The following is a 23,220-nucleotide window of genomic DNA, read 5'->3' on the forward strand; positions in this document are numbered from 1 at the left end:
AACGTATAACGGACTGTAAAGCAAAATAAATCAGCGTGTTTAAATGTTAAACATAAATTAAAGATACGAAAAGTTTATATTTATTTGTAAAAATAATCTAATAAATTGTTTTTTGACATTATGTACCACAATATTACAAAAATTATATCACCTTCTTTCTGGCTTAGGTCAGACATGAAACGGAATGTTTTCAGCGGATCTTACACTGCCGAATTGTCTAGCGATCCGAGTGAGTCTGGTTGGTCTGGTGTACGACATTCTTTGTTTCATGTGGACGTACCATTATCAGATGCTGTCATTACTGTCAAAACATACCGAACAAACATTGTTGTTGTTCGAGTTATTTCAGTATTTTTCGTTATTTATAGTAAAAGTTTTCAATTAAAAAGTGAAATATATACAACCAATTCGACATACACTTAAAACTTAATTCACAGCAATTCTTCTGTATCTCAGTTTTTATTATATGATGCGAACTTTGTCGATGTATGAACACTTATAAAAGTTATCGAATATTTAATTCAATTACTACAACTAGTCTAGTAAATGTTTATTAATTGAAATAAATTCGTTTATTGTCCATTTGTGCGTAAAACAGACTACAAAATGTTCATTTATATGAGTAAAAAGGTACTTCTTTTTATTTGTTATACTTTGTGTTATACTTTAGGTTACTATGGTGATGAGGCTAGAATTAAGGAAAAGTGTAAACAGTTTAATTTACCTTTATGCACATTTACACACTTTTAAAGAATAAACATTGTCTTATCATCCCAACTAATATTATAAATGCGAAGGTAACTCTGTTTGTCACCTCTTCACGCTTAAACTGCTGAACCAATGTAGATGAAGTTTTCTATGGAGGTACTTTGAGACCCGAGGATGGACATAGGATAGTTTTTATCTATCATCATCATTCCATGCAGCAGTTGGGGACAGAAGCTAGTTATAAATAAAATACCTTAACCTGCCCTTACTTTAAATACCTTTTTCTAGATTTCAGTTAAAATACTGAATAATAAATGCCACTACAAATATATATTTTTATTTAGGAATGATGAAGTGATGAGATGATTTACTGTGAGATGAAGGTTGCTCAGCAGCAACATAGGTCGAAAAAATGTTTTTGTGCCTACTTACTGATAATTATATTTTCAGATTGCCATTCCCAAGCAGTCAAATGTTACTTGTATATCATGGAATCATTCGTCAGGCTATATTGCAGTGGGCGGGGAAGAAGGAATGTTAAAAGTTTTAAAATTGGAGTCTGGTAATTTTTTTTCATTATGTTGTCCTAGAATAAGTATGCAGTGACACCTATGATATGACATAAAATTCATTTGTGTAGTTTATGGTTGACTAACTTTAGAAATTAATTTAATTGTTACAAAATGGTAATAAGTAAAATTTAACAGGTGGTGGAGGAAATCTGTCTATGAACTTAAGTCTGGAAGGGCACACGGGCCAATTGCAAGTGGCTATTTGGAATGAAGTGTACCAGAAACTGACCACAAGTGATGAACATGGAGTCATCATTGTCTGGATGTTGTACAAGGTAGACATCACAATGTGCATTGCTTTATGTCATAATTAATGTCTATCAAAAAAAGTTTTCAACTTAATTAGTACTAAGTTCTTAGCCCCCTAAGGCCCATGTAATGTGCATTACAATGTACACTCCGTTTTAATCTAATTAGAACCTTTCATGAACCTAAAAAAGAAGCATTTATTTTAATATTGTCTTCGGTTACCGCGATAGTTACTCATGAAATAGAACTATGACTATATCCGTTTTCATAGTTTTATTTCAAGCATTTATTTTGTTTTATTACTTTCTCAAACAACTAAAATTCATCCCAATTGTACAACAAGGTTCAAATTAAAAATAAGAAAATGTTAGTATGTTGGCCTTACGAGGATAAGGTCCGTTAACAGTACCTTTAAGGCTTAGCCAAGCTATATTCACACCATTAATCATGATGATATGAAAATAATAATTCTTTATTTTTTCCTAATTCTGTTTATAATCCTTTCTTGTTCTTAAAGGGTTCCTGGTATGAAGAAATGATAAACAACAGAAATAAATCTACTGTCTCAAGTATGGCTTGGGGCTCAGATGGGCAAAAGATATGCATTGCCTATGAGGATGGTATTTGCTCAAAATATACATTTATTAATTAAATAAACCAGATACAAGTAAAGGTTTAAGAGCTTGATATATAAATTCTTGTTGTCTCGTTTCCTTAAGCCAATCATTTCTCTCTTTTTCTAGGTGCTGTAATTGTAGGATCTGTGGATGGGTCCAGGGTGTGGGGTAAAGACATAAAAGGGCCTGGCCTTACTGCTGTGCAATGGTCTCCTGACAACACTCAGTTGTTGTTTGCTTTGGTTGGTGGAGAGCTGCAGTTGTATGACGACCAAGGAAATTTAACAGTATGACAATGTCCTTTAAGGCCTTTGCACACCGGGCGCGTGTGCATAGATGTGCCCGTACGCGTTATTGTAATATGCAGATCCTTATGAGAGACGGCACACCGCTTGCGTGACGTGTGCATGCGTGGCTCAAAGATTTTAGCGAACGCGCATGTGCATGTCTACGCACATGCAGCCGTTGCCTGTGCACATCGGCTTAAACTTAAACCTTAAACTCTTACACTATTAACATAATTTCACAATGTTATACATACAACATAATCTAGATAAAATTTGTGTTCGCACATTTTATGCGAATATTTAAATATCAACCCTCTGCACTAGCTATGAACCCTTGACTGCCAAAAATCAATCAACAATTTTAGCCAAGTCACCATTATTGGTACCATCTTATAATTAGGCATGTAAAAAATACCTTTTTTATTAAACTGAAACGGATCCGCACGCCGCTCCTGTGTGCAAGTGATGTCCCTCTCGCACAGAGCGGCGTGGAGATCCGCATCCAATATGGAGACCACTTAAGATGCCTCACAAGAACGAATTTTAAAAAGTTGAAACATTTATTTCTCGTAGATGCCAGTTGCCATAAATGGTGTGACAGCATCAATGGAGGTGGTCGCAATGGATTGGTACGCCGGCAAGGCGCCGCCCAACCGACCAGTGTTGATGATATGCTACAAAAGTGGAATTATATTGCTTATGAAAAATTGCGTGGAAGAAGGTATCTTAAGGCGCTTAAAAACTTTTACCGGTTAGGGCTTTTTCTGATAGAATAGTGGTTGATTGCTTGGTCAGGTAAGCTTTACGTAGTTTGGACTCTCGATCAGATCAGAAACCAACCTGTTTACTCCGTAAATTACCTATTAACTAAAACGGGACTCAATCGCATATTAAATCAAATTTAAAAATACTTTCGGAGTTTCGAGCTTGACAACGCATTCGTAATGCCGGAGAACGACTGGCTACAGTAGACATCATTGACATCAATATATTCTAGCCACGCGAGTTTTTTGAACTACTGAAATGTTTGAACACTAGGGTTGTCTCTCGATCGGCACACAAGATTACGTAAAAATAACCTCCGATTTTCTTTATAGATTTTTTAGATAAATAAAATAAAACTGTTTTCAGATAGCATAGTAGTTGAAACTAACATGATGGCTATTGACTGCCATTGGAACCACAATGGAACTGTGTTGGCGGCCGCCGGGTGCACATCAGACCAGACCAATGTGGTACAATTCTTCAGTGCCTATGGGGAGGTAAGTAACTCCTATTACTTATTTTGGTGATTACTGATTAGCTACCAATTAAATGTTTTAGTTTTAATTTTAATTGAATAATAATATGTTGTACAAGTTGTATACTTTCTAAAAAAAAAACTGAATTACAAATATAATGTTTATATATTAAATGTTCAATTTTGAAAATAAGAAGAATGTAAAAGTTCACTGCGTCAGGCCATGTTTTCGAAGTGGTTTTGAGGCACCGGCGCAACTGAGCTACCGAACCTTACCTATTCGATTGTGGCAAACATTTCCATTATGTCCTACATTGTTTTATTCGCCTTAGTACTACCGTAGTACTAGACTTCATCATCAGAAACAAATAACTCACCGTCTTGGACGTATTTCGAACTCGCGTTTTTGAGTCACCCCAGTCCAGCGATTTGAGCCGCGAGTTCGAAATTAGTGCTCAGGATTTCCTATTCCAGTATTTACTGTTGCAGCACATTCGAACATTACGAGTCCCTGGCGGAGCGATGCGCTCCCTATCCTGGGAGAAGCGGTCCCTGCGTCTCGCCATCGCCATCGACTCGTTCATCTACTTTGCCAACGTGAAGCCAGACCACAAGTACGCGTTCTACGGGAACACGCTGGCATACGTGTCGGGCACGGAAACGGTTACCTTCTGGGATACAGTTACGTTACAGGTAGGTGTTCATTTACACAGTAGGTATGAGTCCCCGGCGGAGCGGTGCGCTCCCTATCCTGGCAGAAGCGGTCCTTGCGTCTCGCCATCGCCATCGACTCGTTCATCTACTTTGCCAACGTGAAGCCAGACCACAAGTACGCGTTCTACGGGAACACGCTGGCGTACGTGTCGAGCACGGAAACGGTCACCTTCTGGGATACAGTTACGTTACAGGTAGGTGTTCATTTACACAGTAGGTATGAGTCCCCGGCGGAGCGGTGCGCTCCCTATCCTGGCAGAAGCGGTCCCTGCGTCTCGCCATCGCCATCGACTCGTTCAGCTACTTTGCCAACGTGAAGCCAGACCACAAGTACGCGTTCTACGGGAACACGCTGGCATACGTATCGGGCACGGAAACGGTTACCTTCTGGGATACAGTTACGTTACAGGTAGGTGTTCATTTACACAGTAGGTATGAGTCCCCGGCGGAGCGGTGCGCTCCCTATCCTGGCAGAAGCGGTCCCTGCGTCTCGCCATCGCCATCGACTCGTTCATCTACTTTGCCAACGTGAAGCCAGACCACAAGTACGCGTTCTACGGGAACACGCTGGCATACGTATCGGGCACGGAAACGGTTACGTTTTGGGATACAGTTACGTTACAGGTATTCATATTACTACCACCTTCCTAAATATTAATAGAAAACCATATAGGTAAACTAATGGAAGGATTTTAACGGTCAATAATATCAAGATGCCTAAATGTCGACTCGTTAGAGACTTAGAGGCCTACATTGATGACAATATGCATTTTATTTAGGTATTTTTTAGTGAGTGGCTGGACTGTGCATGTATGAAACCCATCATTTACATGATATATATATATATATATATAGTTCACGTATTTAGCAATAGTAGCAACTCACAAACAAAAACCTGCCTAAAAATATCAATGCAATAAATGGTCTCTTGCCAACGGCTTGATGTTACACGGGTGTTTTATTGTTTCAGTCGTGGATGAACCACATTCCGGACGTGATAGATATGTGCGGCGCGGATGAGTATTGTGTTATTGCCACACTCAATATGCTGATTATCTCCAATCAGCAGGGGATTCAATGTGACGGTTAGTCTTTTGCCTAATTCATTTAAAATAAAATATTAGCAAATCAGCCTAAAACGTTGAAACAAATTATACTCCTTAAGTTTTTGTTTGTGTTGCCTATATTTACTTTCCTCTGCTTATATCATTCAAAATGGTTTCTTTTTTTAGCTAAGGCTGTAAGTATACCCATTGTGTACGTGGCTATCAACAGCAAAGCGACGGTAGTTGCTGCGTCGAAAGAATCATTTCTGGTTTGGAAGTTCTCTACGCCGTCCAGACCAAGTAAGTTTAATCACATGATTTTTAACGGTCCTAGTATAGTACTTAGTAAGTAGATAGGTATAGTACTTAGTAAGTCTGAAAAACATGATCACAGGTGCATTTGTTTTGTATCGTTCAATTTCCAAACAAAATAAAATCAACTCTAAGGCCAGGATTACACTTGTAAGTTTTACTTACGTAAGTAGGGACACAGCTATGCTACAGAATGAGATATGAATATCGTTATCTCATTCTAGCAAATAGCTTTGTCCCTACTTACGTAAGTAAAACTTACAAGTGTAATCCTGGCCTAAGTCTACAGTCTATAGGAAAAAACATCCAAACAACAAACTTCATCTCCAGAGGTGCTACATTCGCATTGCCGACTTTAGAAAATTCTACACCCCGTTTAAAAAACATATTGTGATCCCTTGTAGACAGGGAGTTTATTCCACAGTTGGAGCGTTCGCTGACGAAAATTCCATTTAAACCGCAATCTGTTTAAGTTTAGGGTCACTGTTCTTTTGACTGTCTTGTTTCTGGCCACGCTTCTTTTTTTTTAATTTTTTTTTATCAAATAAATAAATAAAGTTGAGTGCTATTGCATGTCTTTCTAGCTGTAGATTATAATTATCTTAAGAAAAATAAAAAAATAAATTTCACCCCATACAAAAAGCTCCACTCCGTCACATTTTTGGGGACAAACAACAAGACAACGAAAAGAATTTTGACCCTTATAAGCATAATTAATGTTTGCAGAAAGCACAGAACATTTATTTCGCGCCGACGGGACTCCGGTTACAACAGGAGATGTCAGCTACCAAGACGATACCATTTGCTGTATAACTTGCTCAGATAGCCATCTGCTGGTCGGTAGAGATTCTGGCACGATTCTGTTCTTCTCACTTGTGAATTTCAAGAAGATTACTTCGATCAATATGAATTCGAGGCCGTACAAATTAGGACTTAATTCTAATTCCAGGTACGTTTACTAAATCTAAGCTAAAATCAAGTCTATTTAACAGCGTTTTATCTACTTGAATCGAAGGAATTTGAACCTTCTATACAGAATTTATATACGCTTATGGCCTCGACCAGTAGTCTAACCTTTTAGCATGAAGGAATGTAAGATGATTTCGATGAAATTTACTTTTTATACAAGCTCACGATCGTCTAAATGACCATGGTGTATCTACAATATCCGGTTGACCAAAGGACGACTGAAACCTGCTAACCAGTAAACGACCTTGATGTCTTAAATTTATAATTTAATTTTGATTATTTTTGATGATCCGATATCGTGTCAGCGGAAAACTAAAGGTTAAGAACTTCCATGTGATAATCTCGACTTTATTTTGAAACGTTCTCAATTTTCAGCAAATTCTACGTAATCGACCAGCCCGGTTCATTATACCTCCTCGACACCGACATGGCCAACAACATCAGCGTGGGGCAGGCGCTACGCAAAGACGTGTGGAGCGCGCTGTGGGCGAGTGACAACCCACAGATGCTGGCCGTGGCTGAAAAGGCGCGCCTTTATGTCATGCGCGACACGGAGCCCGAGGAGCCGCTCGCGATGCAGGGCTATCTGTGCACATTCAAGGTAACCGTAGATATAGGACGTGTGGGCCAGCGACAACCCACAGACGCTGTGGCCGAGAAGGCGCGCCTCTACAACGGACACGAAGCTTAAGAAGCGCTCGCGATGCAAAGCTATTTGTGCACATTTAAAGTAAATGTAGGTGTAGGACGTGTGGGCCGGTGATAAGTCTCAGACTACGTAGACGTCGACCGAGAGCCACATTACTAGAGTTACCAGACCCGTTATTATCACGTTTCGTCCGAGATTACCAAAGTAAAAATAGTGGACATGTAAATATTATTACATTATACATATACTGGTCTAAATTGGATTTCCAAACTATCGTGACATGTCAAAATTATATGCCTAAAAATCTTTTTTATATACCTAACCTACCTAATTCAACTATTCAGGAACTGGAGATCACATCAGCGCTACTAGACGGAATCACGGACAAGTGCACGCCGCAGCACATCGTACGAGTGGAAGTCAAGTCTCTTAGGGACACTCGGCAGCTCATCGAGAAGGTCGGCTTGAAGGAGGCCGAGAACTTCATTAAGGATAACCCACACCCGCAGTTATGGTATATACTCACAAAATGTGTACCTACGTTTTGTTTTGTGCTAGAAATTTAGCCCGCAGTTCCGGTTCCAAATACAATATCGCTACTTTTGTTATTGATATGACGAATATAGTCGTATGCATAAATTTGATAGTTCGGCCGTAACTACCCTGATCACAAAAGTATTACAATATAGCAGCCACGACACTATAGTTTCTTTCTCGAATTAAATGAATCCCCTAGATGGCTTGACCCTTTCGTTTCGTCATCGTGAACCTTGTCGGAACTTGCGAGTGGCGGTGAATATTCTATATATTAGAATAGATATATACATCGAAAACAGAAATGAAACGACCAGTCAACTACGACCTTCATACCTTCCAATAAGGTTTATTGTGTGTTGTATAAGAAAGACGTGGTTGTTATTGTTAAAAACACAATTATAATCGAGATCGAGAAGTATATTAATGAAACCAAATAAAAACTCATTATTTTCTTCCAGGTTGCTATTAGCTGAAGCAGCATTAAAAGATTTAGAAACCGAGTCAGCCTTGGAGACGGCGGAGGCGGCCTTCGTACGGCGTAACGACTACGCGGGAATTAGATTCGTCTCCCGACTGAACGCGCTGCATTCGAATGCGCTGAAGAAGGCAGAAATACTCGCTTACTTTAAAGACTTCGATGCAGCTGAAAAGATATACCATGATGAAGATAGGCGGTAAGTTTTATCTCTCGAAAGTTTTGTATCGTATCGTGAAAATTAATTGCTTTAGTAGATGACGCCGAAACTTCGGTTTTTGCACATGTATAAGTTTAGTTGTCTGTGGTGGTGGATAGAGGTACGAGTATGAGCTATTGATTTGATTGAGTCACAAATTTGAATTAGAGAGCCTCTGATTGAAGTTACTTAGACTTTGTTGACTACCTAATTATGTTGACACTTGACATATAGACAACTGCTCAAGTTTAACCGGAGGGCCTCGGAACGTACGCTTCGAGCGTGTACGCTTGACGCCGACGCCGAACGCTATACGGCGTTGTCGTTATTGTTAAGAGTACACGCTCGAAGAGTGCGTTCCTAGATCGAGGCGGGAACTCCGTAATGTGGATATTGCATTTTATATAATTATTCTCATTATAAGTAATGGTTACGAAATATTCCACCAACCAAATAGTTCTTTAATTTAATTGGAGCGTCCAAACTACTATATATTACCTTATAAATATTTCTTAAAAATATTATATCCATCCTAAAGTTATGAAAATGAGATTCAAACACTACCATACGGCTCTCGTACATATTTAATTTATCCCCAGGGACTTGGCTATAGCACTACGGAAACGCCTCGGCCACTGGTTCCGCGTGGTTGAACTGCTCAAGCAATCCGCAAGCACCACGGACGCGCAAGTCAAGCAGGCCTACAGCAACATTGGCGACTACTATATAGACCGACAGAATTGGTATGTCCCGGCTGAGTTATTAATCGTAGAAGAGTTGTAAGTGGAAAAAAATTTTGCTTATAATTTGAAAATATTAGACAACTGGTGTCATTGCATGTGAAAACCGCCGAGTGTCGAGCCACAGTAGAGATTAAGTGAGGCAAACTTTTGAGCTCGGGCCGTAATCTCTTAAGTCATTGAACCTTGACGCACTGTGGATGGCTTCCAAAAGAAGAAAAGGCTTCCTGAAAAGAAACTGCCGCTTAAAAAACTACTATCGCTTTATTTGTAGGTACAGTGACGTCAAAGATATGTTTACACTTTTGCACCTTACTCCTTTGTAATAAGGCAAAAAATGTGTTTTTGACGTCGACTGTTCTTACCAATATTTTTACCACTGAAACAGATGGATTTTTTAATATCAATCAGTATATAAACGGTCTCAAAACTGTAATCCTTCGATCATCTTCGAACATCACTCACTTCGTGTAATTCTAATTGTTTCTCTAAATGATTACCAACAGGACCGGAGCACTCGAGTATTACACGATGTCCAATAACACGGAGGGGTTGAAGAAATGTTACATGGCGCTGGAGGACAACGAAGCCCTGTCGAAGCTGTTCACTGGCTCGCCTAGGCAACCTAAAGTTTGTAACAACTGGTTTGTAGGGTAAAATCGGGACCATATTACTAAGACTCCACTGTCTGTTCATGATAGCTAGACAGTTGAAAATTTCACAGATGATGTATTTCTGTTGCCGCTATAACAACAAATACTAAAAAGTACGTATACCTACCTCGGTGGCGAGTCCGACTCGCACTTGTCCGGTTTTTTTTCAGTTCTGAGTTTCGGTTTTGTTCACTTCAAGACGATTTTGTAGAATCCGTCTCATATTTCAGTTTTAAACGGGGTACAGATGTAGTTCATAATGTTTTGCCGTCGTATTTTCTCGGAAACGTTCGTATTTGTCATGCTACTCGTGCTACTTCAGTCAACCTCAGTACTTTTTGTACTAAGACTATCTGAAATAGCATAACACGTTCGTGCGTTTCCGTGTAAATACGATGGTAAACGATAATGCACTACATCTGTACATATTAGTCTCATGAGATGCTTTCAATACGTTAACTTTTTTTTTTTCAGGATGCACCCATGAAAACGAACAATGACGAGATGGGTGACATCATCAATGAAACACCTTCCATTCAAGGAATTATGCAGCTAAAGGAGACGGGTCGTATGTTACAAGCTGCGGCCATGGCATTTCAGGTACTTTACCATCACCACCAACTTAAAACAATAATGACATTTTTCTTTAGTTATTATGAAACAATGTTTATTAATGTTTTAGCTTGCTAACATGGAGGCATCAAAATGCGTGTCTCCATCCCGCATAAAGAAATTATACATTCTAGCCGGACACCTGTACACTCAGAATTCTGTGGGTAAGTAAATAATAACTCCCAGTCTTGACAATGGTACAATTACTGTAAGATAGATCTAGAGGTTGCACCCATATATATCTATAGATCCGCTGTCATCGTCAGTTAGTATCGGGACCGACGTCGCCACAGGTAAAAATGTGTGCATTTCAACTACAATACAATAAAACGCAATGCAGTACAATATTGTACGCATAAGGCCTACTCACACATATACAGTGTACTTACAGTGAAGAAGTCTTACACGTGCGATCTTGCGCTCTGGTTGGTACACACACGCGCTAGATTGATTGTAATTACACAATAAAAATTCCAACCGAATCTTCTGAGAGTGGGTTTGGGTGGGTTCATATAAAATTTGGGCAACATAGGATTTTTTTCTCTTTCACTTATAAATTTCGGTATTTCGCCATCGCCTCCTACCTATGATTCCACCTGGTCGCTGATAAGGATAAAGCATGGCACTATTTTCTCTTTCCTCTTGTAGGAATCGCAATAAGACTATCTTTCTCTATCAAAGAGTGTCAGGCCCTTGAGTAAAATGGATAAACTGAGAGAATGAGAGGGCAATATCCGCCATTAGTTTTGTGCACATTTCCATACATAATATGTATGTATGGAAATACACAATTATTTTTATCATTTTAGCGAATATTATAATATTTTTATCAGTAATTTTATCTAAAAAATCATTTACTGACCGAGTAAAATCTTCCTCTTACAACTCTCATAAATAATAAAGTAAATATACTTTTTAATATCGTAAAATCCTCATCATATAAATTATAAACCAAATAAAAAAATGAAATAAATACTAATTTTAAAAAAAAAAAAAATCTTAGATCATAACTATTGTATTTTCGTTTCTACTTGCGCCAGGCTGGCACCATCTAACTAACTACATATGTGTGCGTGCACATCTACATATGCATTCGTACGTGTCCTTTCGTCCTACATAATATTAGGTCTAATAATGACAAAAGACTATGAACTAAGGTCCAACCACCTTTTACCAATTTTACTAACATACATACCCATTATTCGTTATGTATTTTGACAGAATTTATTTGAATTTGGCAGAAGCTTTACCGTATTTAAGGTTAATAAGGTCCACTGTTCTTAAAATTTTGTATGAAATTACAAGCAAATATCAGCCTTCGTGAATTAAGTATTGTAACCTTAGTCCTATACTCTATAGGTAATGAAGGGGCCCACTGATTATCAGTCCGCCGGACGATATCAGCCTGTCAGTTGTTCGGAACTGTCAACTTTTTGTTCTACCTGATAGGCTGATATCGTCCGGCGGACTGATAATCAGTGGGCCCCTTTATGCTTATTTTAAAGACGATTAAGTACTAGAAACAAAGTAGAATTTTACTTATGCTGTAATTATGTAATGCGACATGCTGATAGACAGATCTAAAAATTTGGGACGAGAGAATAAAAGTTTCACTTTAAAACACGTACTGAATATTGGTTTACATAAAATCAGACGGAGCAAGGGGTCGGGAGGCCACACGAAGCTTTCGCCTGGGCGCCGCCCAGCACTGGTTCGCGATGGCGGCCGCGCGCGCGCTCGCCCGGCCGCCGCGCCCCGACGCCGCGCTGCGCGCCGCCGGCCGCGCCTGCGCCGTGTTCCACGACTTGCATCCCGCGCAGCATCTACAGGTGTGACACTGTGGCAGGCTGGCAGGACAGTATACTACTATAGACGCTGACAGCTTGTGCCTGGTCGCAACGGAGCGCGCTTTAGCCCGACCTCCACCCCCACGCCGCATTACCCGCCGCTTAATTAGTCGTCGACGACTTGCATCCCGCGCAGCACCTACAGGTATGGCACTGTGGCAGGACAGTATACTACTATATAAATACAAGTTTATGTTGGAACGAATCCAAAATAAATTCATCAGGTTCTTGTACCTGAAGTTGTATGGAGTGTACCCCTTCTATCCTCGAATGTATCCAACCCTGTTTGTGCTCGGAATGGTGGGATATAATCAGCTAGAGGTTAGAAGGGAATTGGCACTAGCCTCTTATATATTTAGGTTAGTGCGTGGAAAGGTCAGTAACCCAGAGTTACTAAAGTCAATAGGTGTTTACGCGCCCCCACGGTACGTGTGGCGGAGGCGCAGGCCGCCCCTGCTGGCCGAGCCGCACGCGCGCACCGGGTTGATGCGCACGGCCGCTTGGACGAGAGCCCTGCGCACATTTTACGAAGTTGCCAATCGAACTGACGTATTTTACTGTTCCGAGAGTGAATTTGTAAAAGTTACATTGTTTGTGTTGTGTTATTCTTAGTTATAGTAGTAATTTATTATTTTTAATGTTAATAGACACTATCGCATTGGGTAACTGTAAGGATAGCTGTAAGATTTATTAAATAAATAAAAAATAAACTATAGACGCTGACAGCTTGTGCCTGGCCGCAACGGAGCGCGCTTTAGCTTGACCTCCGCCCCCACGCCGCTTACACGCCGTCGTCGACGACTTGCATCCCGCGCAGCACCTACAGGTGTGGCACTGTGGCAGGACAGTATACTATAGACGCTGACAGCTTGTACCTGGCCGCAACGGAGCGCGCTTTAGCCCGACCTCCACCCCCACGCCGCATCACCGACTTGCATCCCGCGCAGCACCTACAGGCTGATGTTAATGTAACAAGTCTGATAATGAGCCTGGGCACGACACTGGTTCGAGATGGCAGAGAATGAAGCGTAGCCCTGACTTGAACAAGTACAGTCAGAGGCAGAATTTCCTAAGAGGGGAAGATGTTTTAAATTATCTAAACACAATTTTATTGATAAAGAAAAAATGGCGTGTGTAGATAACTTTGATCACCTCACCCGCTTAGTTATTTTTGCTATTTGTAGGAGGTACCTTTGTTGTTAGTCTTCTTTGTACTTTATCCACTACCCGGAATTGCTACAACTGGCCTGGCCAACCTAATTTGTCATGAAATAAAATTATAAGTACATAACCTAATTCAATTCACGTCGAGTCAACAAAAGGCCAAGGAGCACGAAGCCATACGACGCGTTCGCGCGACCAGTGTAAGTAGAACCACCTGAGCTCAGCGAAATGAAACACGCAGGTTTCACCACATTTAGTTATTTGAATTTGCACATACATAATAGTTTCGTAGTAAAATTTAAGTAGATAAACCAGCTAATTGATTGTAGGTATTATTTATAAACTAGCTACTTGAATGTAGGTAGGTATATATTTGTTTGCAGATTCTAGGTATGCTAAATATTAGCAACTAATTAATTTACGAGTAGGTAATTTATATGTGATCTGATTTTTTTTGTCTTCAGGTATGGTGCACAATAGCATCGATAGCAGTGGAAGCGAGAGCGTTTGAATTATGTTCGAAGGCATTCATTAAACTCGAAGCTATCGATGTGAGTACCTTTGTTTTTAATTTTCTCTTTGTTTTTCTTTGTTCAATGGGTAGTATTTACAGTAGCGGCAAAAAATCTATCATATTGCTGTTTTTTTGCAGAAAATTCGAAAATTCGTGAAATTAGACTTTATAGCATGTAAACAATGATTGTATCATTATCACGACAATAAATACTTACTTCCCACTCACTGCACGTGGCAATATAGGCAGCCACGTTAGCACAATGCGGATTGGGGACTTCACACACACCAATTAAAATATTTTATAATTATTGAATTTATTATTTGAAAACACTCAAAAGCGAATCTTACCAACAATAAAACCTAGATGGATTGATTTTTCGCCCTCGTTAGTCTCTGATTAGAAAATTAGATTGAATCAGTACTTTACAATTTAACACCCACCGGGGTACCGCGAAAACTCGGACATCCTGATTATTTTTAAAATAGTTTGATAGAAGAAGAAGATAGAACTAGTTTGATAGAATTGTCGTTTACATATGTAAATTATATATTGTAAATTTCATCGAAGTCACTAGACCCGTTTTTGAGAAATTACCAAAAATATTATGCAAATGTAAATGTACCTGAAAAAATATGATAGATTATTTGCCGCTACTGTAAATCCTGACAAAATTATATTTGGCCCTGAGATAGTTTCATTAGTTTCACACAGTCAGTGTACATATGGAAATAATGTGCTTACGTCATGTATATAGCCAACTAAAATGTCTGTACCGGTCATGTCCCGTCATGTCAACGTCTACTTTAAAAACATTGTTTACTGGAATGCTACGCAATCTTTCATCCTTTTTGTTGTTAATGTAAATGTTTTATTGTATTCCAAATATTTTTTCTTGCATCTTTGACAGTTTTTTTTTTGGCTATTTTGTGGTAAAATTGCGAAATCTTTTCTTCTTGGCTACATCGGTGATATTCGATGACTTTCAACGTCTGTTGTCAAAGAGTCTCCTTGCCAGTAAAATAAATTAGTACCTACCGCTGAAAATCCGCAACATGGCAAAGGCCAACCAAATAACATCTTGTTAGGGATAAAGTAGTGAGAATCTAAATTTTCATTAACTTGAATACCTAGTAGGTATCTAACGTATAATAAATCATTGTTTTTTACAGCCCGACAACTTTGAAAAGTTGGCAATAGAAATTTTTACGAGATGTAAACCTAAGGATGTAAAGGGAAATAAAATCGATTGCCCAAATTGTAATGCCGCCATACCGGAATGGTAAGTCATCAATCTAATAATTGTATGTATAAAAACTTGTTATTGGTGCAAATAACCGGCCAGCACGAATGACCATGCGACTTGAGGCGCACACGAGATAACCTACACAGCTCTTTCTGATTATTTACTATGCCATAGAGATGGAAGTGACCGACTCGCACTATTTGCTCCTTGATAGGCAGTCGCGCCTGCCAACCATCCTGTGATGTGATCACCTTGCTATATGTTATCAGGAAAGCAGTGTGCCCCAGCTGTGACACCGTGTTCCCGGGCTGCGCGGTGTCGGGGCGCGCGCTGGTGGCGCCGCGCGCCGTGTGGGCGTGCAGCGCGTGCGGCGCGCGCGCGCAACACCACGAGCTCGTGCTGCGACACTCCTGCCCCATGTGCCACGCGCCGCTTTAAGACCAAACGAACGAGTCACGTGCGCAAGGAAATGTTTCCAGGAAAGCAGATGGCCGATATAAGGCCAAGCAAACGTGTGACGTGTTCCCGGGCTGCGCGGTGTCGGGACGCGCACTAGAGAGGCGCCGCGCGACACTCCTACCCCATGTGCCACACACCGCTGTAAGGCCGTCTTCAGATTGGGACATCGCTATAGAGGCCGTGCACGTTGGAGGGTCTGCCATCTTGTGACCTGAATCGGAAACATAAAACTGTACATTGACACTTCCCGCCAAAGCAGTGCTGCCCTCTACAGTTCACGTACGTTTTCTTGTGCATTGTATTGTAGGTTCCGCCATCTTGTAGGCTGTAGCTTAAACTTGACATTTACACTTTGCGCCAATAAACAGGGGGTCTCCTGAGCTGCCCCTATAGTTCATGCACGTTTCCTTTGTCAGTGGAATATAGGCAGAGATAATCATACTGTATTTTTCTTATGTTAGTATTTTAACCCCAAAAAGAGGTAGTTTTTTTTTATTCTACTGATCACTGTTACTGACAAAACTTGTTTGCCAGACTATATTTACGTGCGCTGTCTCGCTCACACCCAGAAGCAGCGTCCTGATCCGCATCACTGTGATAAACGAGATGTATTAACCGACTATTCACGCTGCCGGACTGATTGCCGACGATTCATACTGGACGCTATTTTATTTTATGAAACAATTACTTCAAGTAGGTAATGCCTACTCGAGTTTTTAGTCTCCTTGCCATTGTGTCGCTTAACTTCAAACTCGGGTAAATCTATTCGACTGTCTTAGCAAATATCTACCCATTACATTTTCTTAATACCAAAATCGTATACCTAATCTGACATGGATTTACCCACGATTTACCCGAGTTTGAAGTTAAGCGACTCAATTATTCATCTTTAAAAAAAAGTAAAACCGACTTCAAAATGGATAAAATAAAATATTATCCCGTCTTATATGCGCTAGCAACCGAAACGCTTGAAGTCGGTGCCAACCTGCCAACCCAAATAGTTACAATTATACTGGTTCTTTCTTTCTTATCAAACTACACCAGGGTTGGCATTCGTAGACGCTTTTAAAATTTGGCTTCAGAACTTACTTGCTTAACAAACATAATGAAGAGGACATATAGCCAAAAGTGAAATATGCGTCGTTAAAGAGTCCCGTTCTCGTCATCATCAGCAGTTCCACTTCATCAAATGGCACTGTTTTGAATGAAAATGCTTAGTTTGTTGATAAAAATACTAAAATCGCTATATACATATAGGCCTAAAAGATTTGAGGAGGTCCCTAGATTCCTCACGGATCATCAGAACTGGGTTTTGCCAAAAACGGGACCAACTTGGGACTATATACATTCAAACAAAAAAATAATTTTCCAAATCGGTTCAGAAATGACGGGAGTTCTGAGGTAACATACATACGAAAAAATATAGTCAAATTGATAACTTCCTTTTTTGAAGTCGGTTAAAAACGAATATTAAATGAAATAATATTTCCTTGTTTTAAATCACTTTATTGATGGTTTTCAAAAGATGTGTGTGACATTGTGTTATTGTTGGTACAGTAACTAGTTGAATATGATGTGACTAGAAAATTACTGTTGTCTTAGTCTTATAAATAACTGTTCTCTAAATGCAAAGTTTTTAAACAATAAACGTGTTTAAACTGTATGTGAATACTTGAAACGTTTTTTAAATATAATTCCATAAAAAAATAACAAATTTCCATTCCAATATCAATCCCTAAATAAAACAATCCTGATTTATCATTTGGCTTCATTTGCAAACACCAAATATGGGTTTTCGCTGTTTTTACGAATCTCATCACATTATTCTAGTACTTTAACAAAATTACTATAAATAATACCACATCTTTGTACAAAAATATAACCAGAAATGCATTAAAACAAAAATATATACCTAATTTTAGGTATCAAATAAACCCAATTGGATCATTTTGCAAATACTTTCTAAGCAGTAATTTTCTTTTGAATACCCACATAGTGAAGCAAAACGATTTATCTAAAACCCAAAAGTACCTAAATGGTATGCCACATTGACAATAAAAGAAGAATACTTAATATGCTCCATACTACAGTATTAAGTAGAGATGACAGATTAGTGATTACCTATCTGCTTATTGTTCAGGTTTGCTCCACAATCAGTGCAGGTGCTGTTTATTACCTCTGCATAATAGTGTCTATTCTATAAGCAAAAATAGTTTTTTTTTTTGCTAAATACTATGCAATAGGAAGGTCAGTTACATTAATATTCCACTAAATACTTTAGTATGGGTTGAAAAAAGTGACATTAATTTGATCATAGTTCTGCAAGTAATAAAGATAGGAAGATGAAAATAATTAAAAGAATAAGATATCCTAATTATAATTACCATTGAAACCCTAAACCCTATTGTGGAAAGTTCTTTGGCATATCCATTTTAGAGAATTGTAATGTATTATCAATTATCTGAAACAATTCTGGCGGTTGAGGAATTCTTCCAGTTTCTAGCTTAGACCATAGTGGAATGTTATCTAGAGATATTTCAAATGCTCCGGATGAGACAAGTTGGCCCTCAAGCATGTTGGCAAGGAAGAACATCATCATGCAGGCATACAGCTTGTTCTCCAGGCACCAACTCCACCAGGCCGGCTGCGGCTTGTTGAGCCATGCAAATATGTTCACTCCACTCAATATGCACATGATCAGCAGCATTTTTGCAAAACCCTGAAACAAGAGAACATTCACAGCTTGTTATTTATAAGTATTATAACACAATGCCACTCTTACATTAGTTTTACTTATAAAAATAGGATTAGTAATGGTACACAGTTATAAATGTTGCATGAAATTACCTCGCAATTTCCTCCACATAAAACAGCCAGTGTAAACGTGCCTCGGCCGAGGCGGCACGCACGAGTCACGCTCACGTCTACACTGGCTCGTTTTGTGCACGAGGAAATTGCCTCGTGCGTATGCTCACTCTGTGTGCACCCGGCTAATTGTACACCATGGACACTGTTAACTGCCCATTAGTAAATAAATAAAATAAAAATTCTTTATTTCAGATCAAAAGCGATCCATATTTTGTTAGTAACATTTTAGCCTTAATACTATGTTAGTAACCTTGTAGTATGTAGTAAACCTTGCTGCATCAACATAAGGTCTACAAGTGGTCAGATAAGACTGTTGCAGTAACTGCAGTAGCAACAGTAAGACTGTTGTAGTTGTAACTGTAGTCATAACTACAGTGTAAGTAAGCGTGTAATCCTATAGCAGGTGATTGCAATTGCGAATAAATTTACCACTGGTTTTTTTTTTGTGTAAATACTAACTGCTATCATTTATAAGCTGGCTGAAGTCTAAATTTGTAAAAGACAAATTTAATTAGTAACACATGTCTATCTCTAGTCAATAAATAAATAGAGATAAGAAGAAAATTGTGTGTTCACATCAACACAGTAAGTTATGTTTACTATACCTACACAATGTAGAAGATAAGAATAATGATAAGATTCCTCTACTCTCTTCATGCAAGGTTTCAAAGAGACTAATATGGTTATATTATAGATAGCATGTATACTCGAAATACAAGTAACATAATAACTGTTTCCTGACACTAATTAGGACTTAAATCACTGCTAAAATTTCATCACTCCATTAAGAGTATTTGGGTTAATTAACCTTTTGGACGCCAATGACGGATATTTCGGCACCGCAGGTCCAACGCCAAAGACGGATTAATTGGTCAAAGACCACAGAGCAACATAGATCTACGTGCATGTGCATAAAGTTCAATTTCAGTTTTGACACTTCTGTGATGTGGCGTCCGAGTGACAGCTTTTGTGTTTGACAAGGCGTTGAAAAGGTTAATGTGGGAAATTTGCACAACTCACAAACATATTTGGCCCGGGAAAAACATAATTCATACCATAAGTACTTAACACAAAAATCAAGATTCATAGACATAAGTACATTAAGGTTAGCATGAGGAAATTTAAAAAAAAACCGGACTAGTGCGAGTCGGACTCGCCCACCGAGGGTTCCGTACTTTTAGGGTTCCGTACCTTAAAAGGAAAAAACGGAACCCTTATAGGATCACTTGTGTCTCTCTCTGTCTGTCCGTCTGTCACAGCCTATTTTCTCCTAACCTACTGGAGTAGAATTAAGTTAAAATTTGGTATACATATGTAAGTTTGTGACTCAAAGATAGACATGTAACGTAAACAAATAAAATTTAAACATGGGGACCACTTTTGGGAGGGAAAATGAGAAAATTAAAAAATAATGTTTTTCAAACTATATCATGTTACATATCAAATGAAAGAGCTTATTGTGAGAAACTCAAATTTTTTTTTTTATAATTTTAGGATAAACAGTTTAGAAGTTATTCAAACAAAATATACAAAAAATGACCATTCCCCCCTTTATCTCGGAAATTACTGGGTCTAAAATTTTGAAAAAAATACACAAAATAGTTCTTTACCTATAGATCACAGGAAAACCTATTAGAAATGTGTAGTCAAGCGTGAGTCGGACTTAATTACTTGTTTTTGATCCGACCCCTACAGGGTTTTTAGACTACATTTCACTTACATTTCACATAAAAAATACATTGTTTAAATTGTGTAATATACGGAACCCTTGGAATGCGAGTCCGACTCGCACTTGGCCAGTTTTATTTAGTATTTGTTGTTATAGCGGCAACAGAAATACATCATCTGTGAAAATTTCAACTGTCTAGCTATCACGGTTGATGAGATACAGCCTGGTGACAGACAGACAGACGGACAGGAGTCTTATTAATAGGGTCCCGTTTTTACCCTTTGAGTATGGAACCCTAAAAGAGAATTAAGAATGATTATGAAATTGGCATTGCTTACAATTATCCTTGAGAGGTACATGTTCATGCCAGGAGGGTCATAGTTGGCGCCAATAACAGAGATGTCTGGGTATTTTTGGGAAATGATTCCAGCATAGTCTTCAAACACTTTCCTGTATCCGCACGAGTAGCTGCAAATAAAATGTCGCAATTAATAAATACACAATAATAACAGGAACACTCAGCACTTTTGCTGCATCGCACATTGGGCACACCGTGAGGGCAGCAGGGGCGGCTGCTGAGGTAGCGGCGCTGAGGAAACGGGAGAAGTATGCGGGGTTGGACGGCTATTTGATTGTGCCTCTGGCGGTCGAAACGACTGGCTGTTGGTGCTCAGAGGCTCGAGAGTTTTTCAAGGAGGTTGGGAACCGTTTGCGGAATAAGGGCCTGGATCCCCGCTCCGGGTCATTCTTGGTGCAGAGGTTATCCATTGCGGTTCAGCGTGGTAATGCGGCGAGCGTTTTGGGCACCTTTGCGCCGGGGATGACGCGGGGTGGGATTTTTGACTGACTGTTGCTTACTGCTTTGTGTTTTGTTTTGTATTTGTGTGTGTGTTTTTGTTTTTTTTTATATTAAGATATATTAGGTATTGTTGATGAAATTGTATGTAGATTTTTCTAGATTTTAGGTATTTATTAATATTTGTATAATTTTTGACATTGTATTTCTGATTTGTATTGTAAATGTTTGTTGTGAAATAAAGAAATCTTATTTATAACAGGAACTAAAATCGGGAGAATAGTAATACAAGGATCCTCACCAGTAGTAGATGTTCATGATATGCCCAACTCCTCGGCCAATTTTTGAGGCACTAACTGCTTCATTTTCATTAGCTTCCACATAATTATTAGCCAGCAATAGCATACAACTAAATATGGCAATAACACTAATAGAAACCCGAGAGTGGTTGAGTAAGGACATGTTGAAGTAGATAACAACAGCGAGTAAAATATAAATTCACGATTATTCAGTATTTTAGGTAAAATCTCGACCACTTATTTTGCTTCATCCAATCCCAGCCAAAGCAACAAAAATTCGTCATTCCTTGACAGTGACGTGACTCAAGTGACACAGGGTTGCCAGGATAAAAAAAAGAACAGGCAAGTGCGAGTTTTTGTTTCTATAAGTGAATTTTTCGCTTCGATCGCGAATAATGAAGATGCTGAGGGCCTACGTATGGATGGTATAGAAAGGATCGCAATCTCTTATGGCAGAATTGTTGTAAAAGTGACCGCGTTAAGCTTTAAATAATAGTTCCTAATCTCTCCGGTGGCGCTAGTTAGGCTCTGGGACATGAGTATAACATGAACCATATAAGGCAACAAATAACCCGACCAAATTACGTAGGTTGTTTTTGGTAGTATTTCGGTGTATGGTGGCGCCGCCTAATTACTGTTTTTTGATGGACACTTTTCATACATAGAGATTTGGCTCCTTTATACAGTCTCCATGGGCCTACGTCTACAGCGCAATCTAAAGTCGCTCCAGACTACGCGGCGTGAAGCTGAAAGCGCGAGTGTGGAGTCGATTACGTTGATTAGCGAACTAGACTCCACACTCGCGTTCGCGGCTTCGCTCCGCGATTCGCACACTAGTGTGGAGGGACCTTAAAGCTCACTCAGACTACACGGCGTGAAGTAGCGAACGTGAGTGTGGAGTCTAGTTCGCTAATCAACGAAATCGCGCGATTTGCGCACGATTGTGGAGCGTGCGCATTTTAAATGTAGTTGTTTGTATATATCATAGCCAGACTACAGATTGCTACAGAGGGAGTAAACGAGATTTAAATATTTACTGTAGATTCTCTATCCACGTACACCTCAACAAAACGTAGTGATTATATTCTCTTTGGCCTCAACATGCACGGAATGCTCAAGAAAGCGGAAGACCTTTAAATCAGAGATTCTGATTTTCCCTATTCAGCATTATAATGATAATTTATTTTGTTTATTACTCCCATGAAGCTGTACCCTAAACTGGAGCGAGCTGTCAATTTTTTTGCCATACTAAATTAAACCTTATCACAGAGCCAGAAAGGTGTTCGTACCAGACTAGAGAAAACGGTCCACATGAGATAGCAAACAGGGGTCGCGGTATCCCACTCGCACATGTTGCCAATGTTAAAAAGATACCATTTTGGTAGTATTTATATCAATAACTACTAAAATTAAATACCTTCTTATATTATTTAAGTGCTATATTCAGAGTACGGGTCTGATATCTTTTACGTAATTTGTAAATAGTTATAATGTCAATATTATTAACTGATTTAACCAAGCATGTGCACAACAAAAAATACATTAATTTTAATATGGTAGACATTGTAGTAACTTTGAATATTAATTGGTATCCCCAACTTGATGAAGAAATTTTCAAAATACATGAATGGCGGCGCACAAGATTTATTTGCGAAATAAAGTATAAAATGGGTATAAGATGTTGTGTGAAAGGTTGCAGGAGTGAAAGTTTTGCTGATTGTGGTATATCTTTTCACAGATAAGCCTCAACTATTCAAGTTTACGATAAAAATACAAGAC

General features: G+C 39.1%; 2 protein-coding genes across 2 annotated transcripts; one reads left to right on the plus strand and one right to left on the minus strand.

Moving 5' to 3' along the window:
- The first annotated feature begins 323 nt into the window (after window positions 1-323).
- LOC134740588 (WD repeat-containing protein 35) lies at window positions 324-17,480 on the plus strand. Its single transcript, XM_063673115.1, has 22 exons — window positions 324-630; window positions 1,159-1,270; window positions 1,416-1,555; window positions 2,047-2,149; window positions 2,273-2,433; window positions 3,007-3,154; window positions 3,565-3,695; window positions 4,163-4,366; window positions 5,358-5,472; window positions 5,620-5,733; window positions 6,472-6,694; window positions 7,090-7,315; window positions 7,708-7,877; window positions 8,359-8,574; window positions 9,174-9,317; window positions 9,821-9,944; window positions 10,442-10,567; window positions 10,650-10,743; window positions 12,233-12,408; window positions 14,055-14,141; window positions 15,277-15,386; window positions 15,620-17,480. Exons 1-22 carry the CDS (start codon window positions 607-609, stop codon window positions 15,786-15,788), a joined length of 3,117 nt encoding a protein of 1,038 aa, XP_063529185.1. The 5' UTR covers window positions 324-606; the 3' UTR covers window positions 15,789-17,480.
- Window positions 17,295-21,737, minus strand: LOC134740611 (thioredoxin reductase-like selenoprotein T homolog CG3887). Its single transcript, XM_063673142.1, has 3 exons — window positions 21,444-21,737; window positions 20,685-20,814; window positions 17,295-18,528 (listed from the first exon to the last, which is right to left on the minus strand). Exons 1-3 carry the CDS (start codon window positions 21,602-21,604, stop codon window positions 18,211-18,213), a joined length of 609 nt encoding a protein of 202 aa, XP_063529212.1. The 5' UTR covers window positions 21,605-21,737; the 3' UTR covers window positions 17,295-18,210.
- Window positions 21,738-23,220: the final 1,483 nt, after the last annotated feature.

This window comes from Cydia strobilella, chromosome 4 (genome assembly GCF_947568885.1).
Source record: "Cydia strobilella chromosome 4, ilCydStro3.1, whole genome shotgun sequence".
Taxonomy (NCBI): Eukaryota; Metazoa; Arthropoda; class Insecta; order Lepidoptera; family Tortricidae; genus Cydia; species Cydia strobilella.